General features: G+C 40.8%; 1 protein-coding gene across 2 annotated transcripts in view; it reads right to left on the bottom strand.

Annotated features, from left to right (window-relative positions):
• PARVB (parvin beta) overlaps positions 1–13888 on the bottom strand; it is a 69976-nt gene continuing 56088 nt past the window's right edge. For both annotated transcript variants that reach the window (XM_068951266.1, XM_068951276.1), the window contains exons 10-13: positions 13701–13769; positions 11308–11409; positions 8100–8172; positions 1–3704 (exon numbers count right to left, since the gene is read on the bottom strand). In XM_068951266.1, the coding sequence (XP_068807367.1) occupies positions 3628–3704; positions 8100–8172; positions 11308–11409; positions 13701–13769 (321 nt within the window). In that variant the 3' untranslated portion in view covers positions 1–3627. The remainder of the gene's footprint in view (positions 3705–8099; positions 8173–11307; positions 11410–13700; positions 13770–13888) is intronic.

Raw genomic sequence — 13888 nt, 5'->3', positions numbered from 1 at the left:
TGATCATCATTTATTTATTTGAATAAATATTACAATTGTCACAAACCATGCACTGATTTTCTACAACACTCCTGCTGTGATTTTTAGCAAACATAGCATTGCATTGTAACTTGCTTACAGTACACAACCCTCGTCACAAAGCTGGATGTATTCAGCATATGACAAGTCCAGAATTTTATCTGCAAGCTGGTTTTTAGTAGCTAGAAATTCAGAGTAAACACTGTTAAAAACAGTAGAAAAGATTCTTTAAAAATACATAATACTGAAAGCACTAGGTTTTGGGGGAGAGGGGTAGGAAGCCCTATAAGGTTTTACACTGATCAAAAAAAAAAAATCTGCCATTGTTGCTTTTCCATCTTGAGAAATAGGATGCAGCTGAGAGCTGGGCTTCTTCTGTGGTAATACAGCTTACTGGAATTGAATATGTCAAGCAGATGCATCTAAAAGGCAAGTTGCATAGGCTGGAAAAGATATGTGTTTCCTTAAGTCCTTACAAATGTGGGAGCTTTAATGCTGCAGAACATTCAGTATTCCAGAAGAACTCAGTAGGATGCAAATCTACTCTACTGGTCCCTGAGGGAAGATGTCTAAAACTCCAGTTACGCAAAAAGCTCATGAATAACATTTTTAACATTGCCTTATCTTTTTGAGGGAAAAAGAGATAAGCGTCACGCCTATGTAACAGAAAGGCATGGAAAAAACAGGTACTTAGGGAAGGTTTTATCCGCATTACCCTTCCTGTAAACTAGTTTGCTTGGGATGAAGCTCCAGTTCAGATAAATGCTTTCCCCCTCCTAATTCAGTTAACAATAAAGACAGTGTCTGCAAGAAGAGTCACCTGGCTAGACAGCAAGGAGCTAAGGAAGGAAGGAAGAGCATATTTTCCCTGTACAACATTTACCAGCAGATTTAAAAACATAATAAAACCCACAGGATGTGACACCTGCCTCCAACCTGTCCAGGACACCAAGCCTGCAAACTCAACTTGACAGGATATTAATATAAGGAATACCAAAAAGAACCTATGCCTCAGGCTGTAAAGAAGGGATTTCGGTTTCTGGAAAGTGACCAGAAAAATCTAATCCAACAAAAGAGAGATTCTTTTAAAACTTGACATGCTCACGCCTCGTCACATGCAATGAAGATACCAATTACAAATCTCCTTCTCGGAAATAATGAACTCCCCCAACCCCAAACTGCTCTTCCCAACCTCCTCTTGCTATTTTCCTTTTGCTTTTGATATTAGTATTGCCAGTAATTTCAAAACGAGATTCTCCAGAGGACTTTTCCAGCACCTCAGGTAATATGCACAGCACTGGCACTTCCACCTCAGCTGAAGGGAGGTGGGTGGAATGACAGCTTCTTAATAGACTTCTTGTTTCCCACTAATACACTGACTTAAATGGAAAGTTTGAGAGACCTTTCAGTCAATCATCTTCCAGCTTCTGGTCTCATGATACCCCTATTTCACAGCACAAGAGAGAGTTAGACCAATTTCATTAACTTTCAGGACTGCTGAAAGTCCCAGCTGCCTGCAGTGCCTCTGCAAGTCTCCTCTAAAATAACTGATGGCACCACGGTAGAGTCTAATGGCCCCATTCGAATTTCCAGTCCTACTGTACTAGGCACTGTATAAACAGTGAGATCAGCTCTCTCCTAAAGTACACAAAAGCACTGATTCCCCACAGAACCTTCTGCAGTAGATGGGACCTGAATTTATCATGGAAAAAAACTGAAACCTCCTTCCACCTTTGGGCAGGGGGGGAAATGCAGAAGTGACACAAATAAGTCAATACTAGAACTCAGAACCCAAAAACATAAAGAGGCAGAAGCCCATTTTTCCCCCACATTTTTGAGATTAAAAAAATGTTGAAGGAAGGAAAAAAATCTCCATTATACAATAATTCAGATAGCACGTTTCCTCTTGAACGTAGAAGAGTAAATGAAACTTGGTGTAAGAAGTCTGTTCTTAGGGAAAAATAGGAGCCTGCTCGCAAGAAGACTCAAGCGAGCCCCTGGGACAGAGCAATAGTATCTGCTTCCTCTTTGGGGTACTCTGTCTTATAATTCACATAAAATCATAGCTGTCCATAAAAAGAAGTCCCTGATGTGATATATAAAAGCAGCAGTTCAGTGGTCAAATCTCTCTCTATGCATTTCAAGGAAAGCAGTTCTAGTACATACATATTTCATGAATAATTTATTCTTGAAATTACAATCCCATTTCCTCTGAACAGCTTTTCTCAAAAATTTACTCAGACTACTCATATTCCAGCACAGCCTCCCTGTACTCTGTCTAACACAGCAAAAGCCAGGAGCAGCTCTACACATGAAACCCATTAGGTGCTATGAGGTAACTAGAATCTCCAGGATAAATCTAGCAATCCTTTCTTAAATCAGATTCCCACTAAAACCCATAACAGCTTAAAAGACTACAGAACTAGGCCAGAGCCTAGCAGAGTATCTCTTGGGATGAGACAAGGCAACTCTGAATTTAAAGCATAACTGAATATCACTGAAGAGCTTCAAATCTGAGTGCTAACCATTGGCTTGCACTACGTACATACACCACACATCTGGCATAGTCCAGTGCAATCCAGAAGTAAAGGCAAGCTCTTATTCATACAGGAATTCAATTTTACTCTTTAGGAAAGAAGATACATAAAACTGTTTACAAATGCCTGAGCTCCAGAACTGTATAGCTGCCAATAACTTCAGCAGGAATCTGACCCTTTAACTCAGCTACATGAAAAGAAGAGTCAGCCTTCAAACCATCAAGCTGTCAATAACAGTCATTAATCCTCACACACATTTTGGAAATGACTGGGGGGGAAATGCATTAATCCAGTGTATGCATATTTGACTAGTTCCCGACTAACCTGATTCAAGCTGCACACTTAAAGAATGACTGCAGCCTTAGCAACCAAATCTCTCCTGCAAAGGAGAAGAAATAAAAGCAGATATGATTAGATGGTCATCCCATTGCAAGACTTATTCTGTGTAAACACTGAATGGAAATAACACTGGGTAGTATGAGGTTAACACAAAAACTGAAGAAACCTTCAAGGCTTTTGCTAGGTAGCTTCATATGGTGCCTGTAACCCCCCCCACCTCCCAGGAGAACATACAAAACCCTTATTTAACAGAAAAGGCTCAGCTTCTAAATAAATTCCAATGTTGATTTTCTATTGCTAGCACTTAAGCCCGAAAAATTATCCAATGCCATGCCAACAGCAACCAAGAAATTTGCAAAAGAAAATCTAGCATATCATCAAAGAGGCTACAGTCATGAGGAAGCTCTCATGTTTTCCCTGCTTATTAAATTAGTTAGTGGTATATTTCCTTTATCACAAGAAGAACATTTGCTGACCGTAACGCACAATAGACTCAACAGTGTCTTTTGGCAAAAGTATGAAATATCAACGCTTTTTCAAAAGTGACCTACAGAATACACATGCATTATTTTTAGTGGGATCGTCATACAAGGAGCTAGAGAAAGACCACATCAAGAGCAGAAAGAATGCATGAAGTATAGCATAAGGCACAAAGGGAGCACGCAGAAGGTGTTTTTATTGTATTTTTTTCCTAAAGAGGTTGCAAGGATGAACACCTCGGCAGCTTCCAGGATCACTCGACATTCTTGTACTTTGTGAAGAGGTTGTACAGAACCCTGAGGGTAGATTTCAGATCCAAGTTGACAACATCTGTGGAAAAAAAAGCAGAAATTCTTAATTTGCTTCTAGTTCTCCCTCCTTGTTTGCCATCAAAGGAACAAAAGCCTTCTCGTCTTTGAGTCTGTAAGAACAGCAACAGAAAACCCACAGAGGTGTGATCTCCCCAAGTCAAGCTTTTTAAATTTGTCCATATGATGCGCTTCAAACACCTTCATGATACGACAGTCACAGCTAAACTTCTCTGGGAAACAGAAGAAAGGTAGTTCCTATCTTCCCTTCCCCATCTAAATTTAGTCACAGAGGAAGGCCGCTTCTGTCTGAGGCCTGGGATAAGGGCTTTGGAAATACTCGCTCCTGGCAACAACGTCATTGGTATCGTATCTTCTGAGTTTTCACCAATGACTGCACTAGCCATAGAAGCAGCGAGCAGGTAACTTCACACATCATGTGCGGCACTGAACCTCACGTGCCAGCAACTCTGCAATCATATAATCGGCAAATAAACAAAATTTAAATTCCCCTAGCAGACTCTGAGTTTTCTATTATCAATCATTTTCTAATATTACCCTAATAACTCTTACCATGCTAGACAGTTCTGGTAGCTCTCCACAAAAGGTTTTCTGCTAGCACGTCCCATCCTATTACTATAATAAAATATCAGGAAATACCACAGACATGTAATCCAGGGACTGTAGGGGAGAAGGCAAAACACAGAGAAGCCAAAGAGGCGAAAGGAAAGGGTAAATAGATAAGGAAGAAGGAGGAGGAGGAAGTAAAAATACACAGCGAACAATATCTATGGAAACAGAATTAAGAAGAAAAGATGTTTTAAAAAACACTCGAGGAACTAAGAGGACAAAAAACAGTTAACAGACTACATGTAATTAATGTGAGGACCGAGGAAAACACCTACTGCCTGTTTTGAAGAACCACTGCCAGGGCCTCCCTGCCTTTCCCCCTCACCCCATACTGGATAACAGTCTATGACCTCTCCACTTCATCTGATATTTTCAGTCACCTTTCAAACCTTTCTTTCTGCCTTTTTTACTATATTATTTTATCTTTCTCTTTTATGATTTTATATGTTGCAACAGAACCTTCTGCTGCCCCAAAGACTAACTGCTGTGAAATAATGCATCCTGAAGAAAGAGACATTTTACCTAGATAACTGAACTGTGAAATATATTTCTAAGTTTTCCAGGGTTCATAGAAAGCTGCTTACTATCATAGCATTCCCAGTAAGATAACAGCCTGAAACAGGCAGGATCAGCATTGGTTCTTCTACACCTAGACCCAGTTACCTCAGAGACAGATTTAAAATGTAAATTTAGCCATGGGAAACTGTTTCCCAACAGCTACCCATTCTATAGCTGGGAAATTAAGGCAAATATCTGGCAGATTTGACCCACTGATGCTCACAACCACTTTGATTTGCAAAATAGTTAAACAAAGTAGTTCGGGCACCATGAAAATGTCAAAAAATTGCCCAAACAGCCACCTCCAAATGAGGGAGTAATGGCCAGAGAGTACTAAACATTCAGGAATTTTTAGGGTATTTGCCCCACTCCTCCCAAATGGTTGTCTTTTCTCCTTGGTACTCATCTTCCCTTGAAAGCAAGATGGGTTTTTTCCATGAGCCACTGCCACCACCAGCACCAGCTGCCAGGGCATGAAGTGCTGCGATCAGGTCTCGCAGGGTTCAGTTGCTGCCTCTGGCTGACGCACAAACCAAGGTCAAGATACCAGTAGAGAGCAAGTTAAATCTAGATGGTGGAGAAGAAATATGGCTGGAAGGCCGAAGGACGGTCAGGAAATCAGGGCATGTCCTACAGAGAGGGCAGCCAGGCACATGGAGCAGTGGAGCATCGGGGTGAGGACTAAAGGCTGGCTCAGGCTCAGGCAGAGGTCCCAGCACAGCAGCACTGCACTGGGCAGGTACCTTCCATCCAGCCTCACAACGTTGCTGGAGGCATTTAAGGCTGGCTTCTAGCCTCCAGCAGCATTTGGAGCTACGGCACCTGCTGCTGATCTCCACCGGTGATCTCTGAGGAGTCAGAGGTATGGTCCCTGCTGAAGGAGGGACCAGACACAGCTCTTTTACTCGGCAGTGTAATGACACATCACGGTTAGGGTCATAAGAAACTACTGGGGTCACGCAGTCTCGTCTTATGTAAAATGCAGTCTTCAGAGACCTTCACCTTATAAATACTATATTGAACTTATTAAACAAGCTGTGGCTGGACTAAAAATATAAGCTTAAAACTGGAGAGTTTTTTTTCTTTTCTACATCTTTCAGTGGTGGAAATTCCAACTACATCCCTTGACAATTCAGACTGATGGTCCATTACCTTCACTGTTGCAAAAGTTATACCGTAATGCTAGTTTGACTTCTTCCTGACTTTCAGATCTTGTTATGCCTTTGCTTGCTACATTAAGGAGTACTGTAGCGTGAGTTGCATCCTCCCTGTGTGGGTGATTACAGTGTTCCCTATTGATCAGTGTCTAATAGGCATTCCCAGGAATAAGCATACGCTCAACCTCCCTTTTCTTATTTTAAGATGAAGCATGCACGCTCATAACATTACCAACAATAACTAATAAAATGTTAACTGAAAGTAGCTATAAATCAAAGTATTTTAAAATATTCCATTAATTTAAAACTTTACACTCCATCGCAATCCCTTTAGAGGTTAATAAATCAATGCATTAAAATGTACTCTTGCTGTAATAATTCAGCATCAGGTTCTGCTGCTGACTCAATCCATTGAATCGGGCTGGAAGAACAGAGAACAGCATCTGGCCTATATGCTCCTATTTTTGTACGTCACTGGTAGCAAGACACACTAAAACATTAAACCAGACCTGTTTCTTGTAAGCAATGCAGAAAGCATGGGCTATAGAAATGAAAATTGCAATTTTTTGCTTTACGCAATGTTTGTGATGAAAAACCTACAGCAAGTAATTCAAGAGGCCTTTACTATCCAATTCACACTGAAGAACACAGATCGAACAAACACATTTTCCAGCCTGTCCAGGACAGAACAATAGATCCACGCAGCAGACACAGAGGATGCCACCCACAGAACTTTTTGCAGAAGCAGTTCTTCAAGAATAACAGTCTCTCTTACAGGCAATGCCAGTCCCATACACAACACGAGCACACTCGCTCCAACAGCTGTGAGCTTCTGCCAGTGGGAATGGCAGTCATAACAATACTGATATTCTGCTGCTTACTGAATCCACACACCGTGTCTCGAGCAAACCAAACACCACCTGCAATACTGTTCAGTCACAGTAGTGTAAGGGTGTACATAACATTGCCTTACAGGAAGGCAGTCTCCTCTGTTAGATCAACTGATGAAAACAAAACAAAACAAAAAGGCAAGCTTTCAACTAGACAAGTCTTCTTCTAGGCTTATTTAACTCACCTGGTCTCTTATTACAGTCTTTTTAACCTTTCCACTCAAAAAACTGCTGTTCCTGACCCTGCATTCATATTTCTCCATCCTCCTCCTCCTCATAAACCCATGGAACCAGCTCCAACACTCGAAATGTTCCTCCAGTTTTGGCCTCCCAAGGTAGTGCCCTTATTTCATTCAATTCTTCTTCAGTAGCACTTTTCACACACAAATTTAGAAGAACAGCACTGACAGGACACACATACATTTAATACGGTCTTTTGCCTTTTTCCCCACTACAACCAGCTCCATTATTTGTTAATCTATTTACTGCTGCAACTTTACCTCATTTTAAATCAGAGCAAACATCCCTCAGGAGCTCCCTGGTTTTTTGTACGTTCTGCAGAAGCCTCTAACACACATGTAGTTTGTATCACTAAGAACAAAAAACTGCTCAGCTGGCAATCAGAAAGTTTTAATTCCTCTTTCTAGCCCCAGCACAAGCAATGGCTGCAGACCTCATCATTAATTCAGAGGTTTTAAAGGCAAAGCATCAGTTTTCACACCATTCATTTCTGACCCTTAAGACCACATAAACCAATAAGAGAGTATACTACCAGTTCTAAGAAAAGACTTTCAGTTATCTGTCACTGTAATCGGATCACAAGAGTCCATACTAGCATCAAGTATAACAATGATGAGAATTACAGCATGAAAAGCTTCCCACCAGGATTGTGACTGAGAATGCCAGCGAATTTTACAATACAGCACCGAACAGTTCTTGGATCATTCACTAAAACTAGAATTATGCACCTTAGGGGATCTACTCCAGTAAGAAACACAGGTAAGGACATATCACACAGATAATGAATCCTTTAGAAAACTGTCAACGCGGGCACTAACAGCTACACTTTCTGACCCTACTGTCTTTAATGGAGCTGCACTTGAAATGTAACTGCTAGCATGTCTTGATATACAGTTTAGCATGTCTTTTTAAACAATTTAAAGCCACATGTCATATCCATACCTTCAGGGCGAGCTTTTGGTTTCTTGAGTCCTCCATCTTGCATCAGCTCAAAAGCAAAGGAAACATTATGGACCTGAAAAAGGAAAACTGTTTAAAATCCCAAAGTAATATAGGCATTAAAAAGTTCAAATCAAATCAAAAGATATTTTATTCTCTCTCCTCCGACACATAAAATTACCATTCTATTTAAATCAAAATTTACATGTTTGAGCATGGCAAAAAGTAGCTGCGAGAGACTAAGAAAATAAATATTATATCATTATAGATCATTATCATAAGCATTATAATCATTATATTATTTTTGATACAAAGTAAGATTCCCAAATTTCAAGCATATAAACTGTGACTGGGTACTGCATGAACTGGGAAATCCCATTAGGCCCCCAGCAGAGCCACTATGGTGGAGGCCAGGGAACTCCTAGTAAGACCTGGAACAGAGCCTTCAAACTTCATTGCAGCAGATCACTTGCAACAAGCAACCTAACCAAAGTGATGTAACAGAACAGGGATGACAAAAATACACATAAAGCAAGAGGAACACAAAAGAGAATACTTCAAAATACAGTTAATCTTTTCCGCATTATCATTAGCGATATACCAAGCAGTATCAGCTCTGCACAGCATCAGCAAGGAGCAAGGCTGTTTGTTGGATGACTTTGCGCAAATCCCCTAGCCTCTTTGTGCCTTTCTTCCCCTCCTTGAAAATGGAAATACAAGTCAAGTCAAGTTCTTCCAATGAATGTCAGAGAAACGCTTGATGGTGGCAGCTCATGTAAAGACTGTGAACCCCCAAAACAAGCTAGTCACAACTGTGTCAGCAAAGGATGAAGCCATCATGAACATGAAGTCAGAGAGAATAAAACAAAAAAATGCAAGGTGAGATTAAGAGAAGATACCTGTTGAGGAAGGAACATTGGTTTAAGGAGAAAAACTGCACAGCAGCTTTCTTTTCCATGCTTACTGAAATTTAAGCAAGGTAATTTGCATTATGAATTCTGTGCATTTTTGTTCCTGCAAAGGACAGGTCTGGAGATACATAGCAAGGGGGAGAAATTTAATTAAACCTACTTATCTTGGAAATCAGGGAGCTATGCATAAAAGCTCCCCTGCAACAAGATGAAGAAAGGCCCCTTCCACTGACATTTATTGCTCAGGACTTTATTAATCTCTTTTCTTCTGCTCCAGTTTCTCCTCACTCATTGTGACAAAACTAATCACTTTCAAGATTAAGTTTTTCTTTCCTTTCCCCCAAAAAGCAAAGTCTACCTCAGTTACTCACCTCTATTTACATATTCCTTTTCCTCACAGCAAAGACTCCTCACAAAAACACAACATAGCTTCAGGAATGTTGGATAACCCTTATGAATTTAACAACTAACAATAAAACCTTGACTGAACAGGTGTTGGCTACAGCTCAGCATCCTTCATGTCTACAAGGGGGAAAATACAAGCCACTGTCACAAATAAGGAAGCAAAAGCTATAACGGAGAGCTTGTTCAAGAGAGTTCATTAGATAAGCACTCTCCCTACTGCTCTACGAAGTTCCTGTACGGCGTTCAACATTCAAAACGAACTATTCCCCATACTATACACAAACTTAACACACAGAGAGGCCTCTCACGTCAGTTTCATCTCTTGACTTCAGGGAGCCTCTCTTCAAGCTCCCAAATGGCAGCTAGCCATCTACCGAGGAAGTCAACTAACCCTGCATAATCCATACAACCAGCAGGCTCAGCACATTAGCCTGGGACTGTAACAGCACCCGTTTGGCACAACCTAATTCCCTCTTGCAATGCTGATATGATCCACTCAGGCAAAGCTGGATTATTCCACCAATGCTAAAGCCCTGTTGCTCAGACAGCTGGTAATTGCCAAGGAGCACTTGACAGCAATGATCTACACTGAAGTCAGGCTCAGAATATCCTGGTACCAGGCACCAAATATACACAGATGCGTGTGCACGTTCTGGAACACCTGCAGGAAGAGGTGAACATTTGGTCATGATAATAAAGTATGCTTGCTGCCTAACAACTGGTTAAACAACCGTCTCATCATTAACACTAGGAAATGACACAGGAGAGTGGAACAAGTGTGGGGCTAAGAGCAAGATGCTTATTTTCTCCCCTTCCATCCCTAATACTCTGATCCTAAGACTGCAGGGAATGCACTCCTTTTCCTCAAAGCTTGTTTTGTCTGAAACACTGTAAGAAAGCAAGTTATTCACTCCTTACCAAACAGAAGGAAAAAACTGAAAATGAGAAGCTAGAACTTTCTCTCTAAATTTAAAGTCAGCAATGCTGGTGATGCTGCTGCCAAGAGCTGGACACAAAACCAGATCTCTACACTCACAAGTTGACTTTAGACAGGTAATTGGCTGCATCCTCCCTCCCTGGCAGGACCAGGCCCTCCCTCCTGGCTCTGGACCAGGTACCAAACAGGTTACTCCCCCGCACTCAGCACACAGGCTCTAACCCCAGTCCAACCAAAGATCACGGCCCAGGTACCACCTCCGCTACTGTAGCATCTCATTTGTATATCAAGTAAAGATATTTATTCACTTAGTTTGTAAGAACATTAAGGAAACTACAGAAAAAGAACTGATAGCTGTTAGGCAACAGATACTCATGAGATCAGAGGTTAGTTTTCAGGACTGACTTATTCTGTGACACCTACTCTATCTCCATGTCAGTCCCAGTGTAAAGAATGGGGATAAAGCACAGCTTCCCATCCCTCGCCTTTTGTCTTTCTTGCCTGTTTACATAGTAAATACTAGGCAAGATCAGGCTTTGACTCTCATGTCTAGCACAGTAAGGCACCCCGAGCACAAAAGGACTTCAAGCAGTACTAAATTTAAAGAAAACATTTAAGTAAATAAATCACTTTCACTATGCAAAGTGCTCTACAGTACAAAGCGCTTACTGATTTATTCCTTCTGGATATTCATGAACATTATGTGTCATCTGATGCAAGTAACAGACAACCTTTCTCAACTACTGAGATTTACCACTTGATTTCACAAATAACTTTTAGAAGTACAAATTCTATTAACTATCAAGCTACAGCTGTAGCACCTTTGCTACAGCTCCTAAAGAGATGAATACGCCAGGCTCTGATTTAATGTGCACAAAGAGAAAGGAGGACCCAGTGAATGGAAAATACCATGTGTGGTAACAGAGCAAAAAGAATATAACCTGGAATTTCTACCCACCTTCTGATCAAAACTTTCAGGCGTTAAGTAGAAGTTGTGAAGTGGAACGAAATAGTCTTCAAGGAGACCCATGAGCAATACCAAGTAAACACCATCTGCAAACTAAACAGAAATACTGATGACATTCCTAGGTGGAGGCATCTGTTTCCAAGTTAAGTACTCATAAGCAAGTAGAACAAAAAATGCTTGACCCAAACTAGCTACCCCGATTCCTACCGCTTTTGTTTGCTAGCACAGAGATATAAGACAGCTCAGGAGGCACAGATTACTCCTTTCAGGCATAACAAGGAATTGACAGCAAGTGTAGTAGAAGCATTTAGGGCTTTGTTTCATTTGCTCTCCGGAATCACCCATACCTATGCAATTACCAGTTCAGCTGAGCAAGCTGAATCAGTCTGTTCTTTGGAGCCTGTTGATATAGCTGCTTTCTTTCTTTTTTTTTTTTTTAAATCTGACAAAACCCTAACACAAGATACCAGGCTTTCTCTCTACATCTGGTAGCGTTATTTCACATTTCCTGAGTAAAACAAGGAAGCCCAAGAGCTATAACATTAACCCGTTCAAGATCATGTGTCAAAGACTATTCAAATTACTTACATACAGCAAATAGCTCCAAGCAGAAGAAATCAAAAGTAATTCACCCGGGAGCTGCCTACAATTTGCACTCCTTAGGGGGGCAGAGTATTTGGGTTGAATGAGGCAGCAACCGAAAACAAGGTCTACTGCGTCTCCAGCCAGTTCCCTATTTACAAGGCTACCAGATACTTCAGGGGAGGTCAAAGTATATATGTACGTTCTTGCATTTGCTCACTCTCATACTTTTTCTTCAGGAATCTTGCCAACTTCATTGCAGCGTTGAAGTAGATTTTTTCAGTTAGGAAAAAAAAAAAAAGAAACTTCCTAGGAAACGTGTTACCACATAATATACTTTCAGTCCTACTACTATAGTACATGGTCATTTCAAACACAATCCCTCTTTTAGGTCATGTGAGGTGGACAATCAAATGTCTGGCCTTAATCAGAACTTGAAATTAAGTCTACCATGTCACAGGTAGGAAACCTAACTTCACCAAAAAAATTTTTTTCAAACCCAAAACAGATTGTTTACCGTTTCAGTAAATACTAAATTCTATACTAAATACTTGCAGCAACACTGTTTAGCACTCCTACCAGACAGAAGACTACCTCCTGGCTAGCCAAGGGTGATGCTATATATTTCAAACAGAACTCTCACTTGTGATTCTGATATGGTGCATGTGGCATTTGCTATCCTTTTCAAAAAAATAAATTGTTGGTACTTCCAAAGCATTAAGCAACAATTTCTTATGACAGAACATATCCAAAGAAAAGTCACCCATTTGCTTCAGCAAAGCTACATACAAAATAGCAGTGAATGACTGGTACTAGACTAAGCCAGAGTTTAAGCAATTACTGATAGTCCAGGAATAATTCTGTAGATGCCATGCTCCCCTTTTTGCCAAGACACTAGGCTAACCATGTGTCCAAGGTTCAGCACACTGTGGAAAGAATATTTGCTTCCATTATTAAAATATAGCCAAAACCATGTGTGAAATCTGCACAACTTCACCTGCAGAGTGAAAACTACCCCACTGCCACCAAAATTCACATTTGCTTGAGATTTCCAAGAATATTCACTATCCGGTTCTGAGCGAGAGACAGGGAACATCTACAGAGCAGACACTGGTGGCTGGCAGCTACCTCAGCAAGCTTTAAACAAGCTACCAAGGGCATTCAAACCCCTGCAGTACAAGAGCTCAGACTTACTAATTCACACTGCTGAAAAGCAAGCACAGTGCACATGCTTCCCAGACAGCAGGGTGAAAAAGAGCATAGGAAGGCCTGTGCTGCAAACACAAAATTGTTTCCAGCCCCTACTTTGATGTGATCAAAGCTAGCGATGATATCTCTATGATGAACCGCACGCTGCAGTCCACACACCTCCAGAGAGCCCCAGGCAGTCAGTTATTAAGAACTTACACCAGCTCATCATGAACCCTCACGGCAAGAAAAGACACAACCTGTCAACCACCCATAACTACAGCAACTGCTTTGCGGCATTCCACTTTGATCCGAGAGACAAATTGCCTTGAAACCCAGCCATATTCTACAGTCATTAACATGACCATATTAATTATTCAAGAATTTCACCTTACAACATAGAATGCAAATTATCAGCAATATAAAATATGCGTAAGCATGAGTAAAGGAAGCAAACATCAATGCATATAATTGCTATTTAACAGATAAAGCCCCTGATCTCATAAGCTCACATATCCAAAGACAAGCAGCTCCATAATAAGGTTTTATGGAGCAAAGGCCTATATTTGTAATTTACACAGGGAGATTACACACACACAAATCACATCTCCTACCTGGGTTTCTAGCTCAGTTACTTCCAAATTCAGTTTGTTCAAGTGTTTGTTCACAAAGGTGATCAGAGACTACGAAAGAAAATACCAGAATCAATGATGTTAGAAACTACAGTCACTATGTAGATGAAAGGGTTAACGTTCTTTTGAGGCATTTTTAAGCTTAATAAATACCATCACGAGCTATTTGC

The sequence above is a fragment of the Struthio camelus genome, chromosome 1 (genome assembly GCF_040807025.1).
Source record: "Struthio camelus isolate bStrCam1 chromosome 1, bStrCam1.hap1, whole genome shotgun sequence".
In the NCBI taxonomy this organism is placed as follows: Eukaryota; Metazoa; Chordata; class Aves; order Struthioniformes; family Struthionidae; genus Struthio; species Struthio camelus.
Note: the sequence above shows the minus strand (reverse complement) of the source record. Positions and strands in the feature narration are given on the sequence as shown.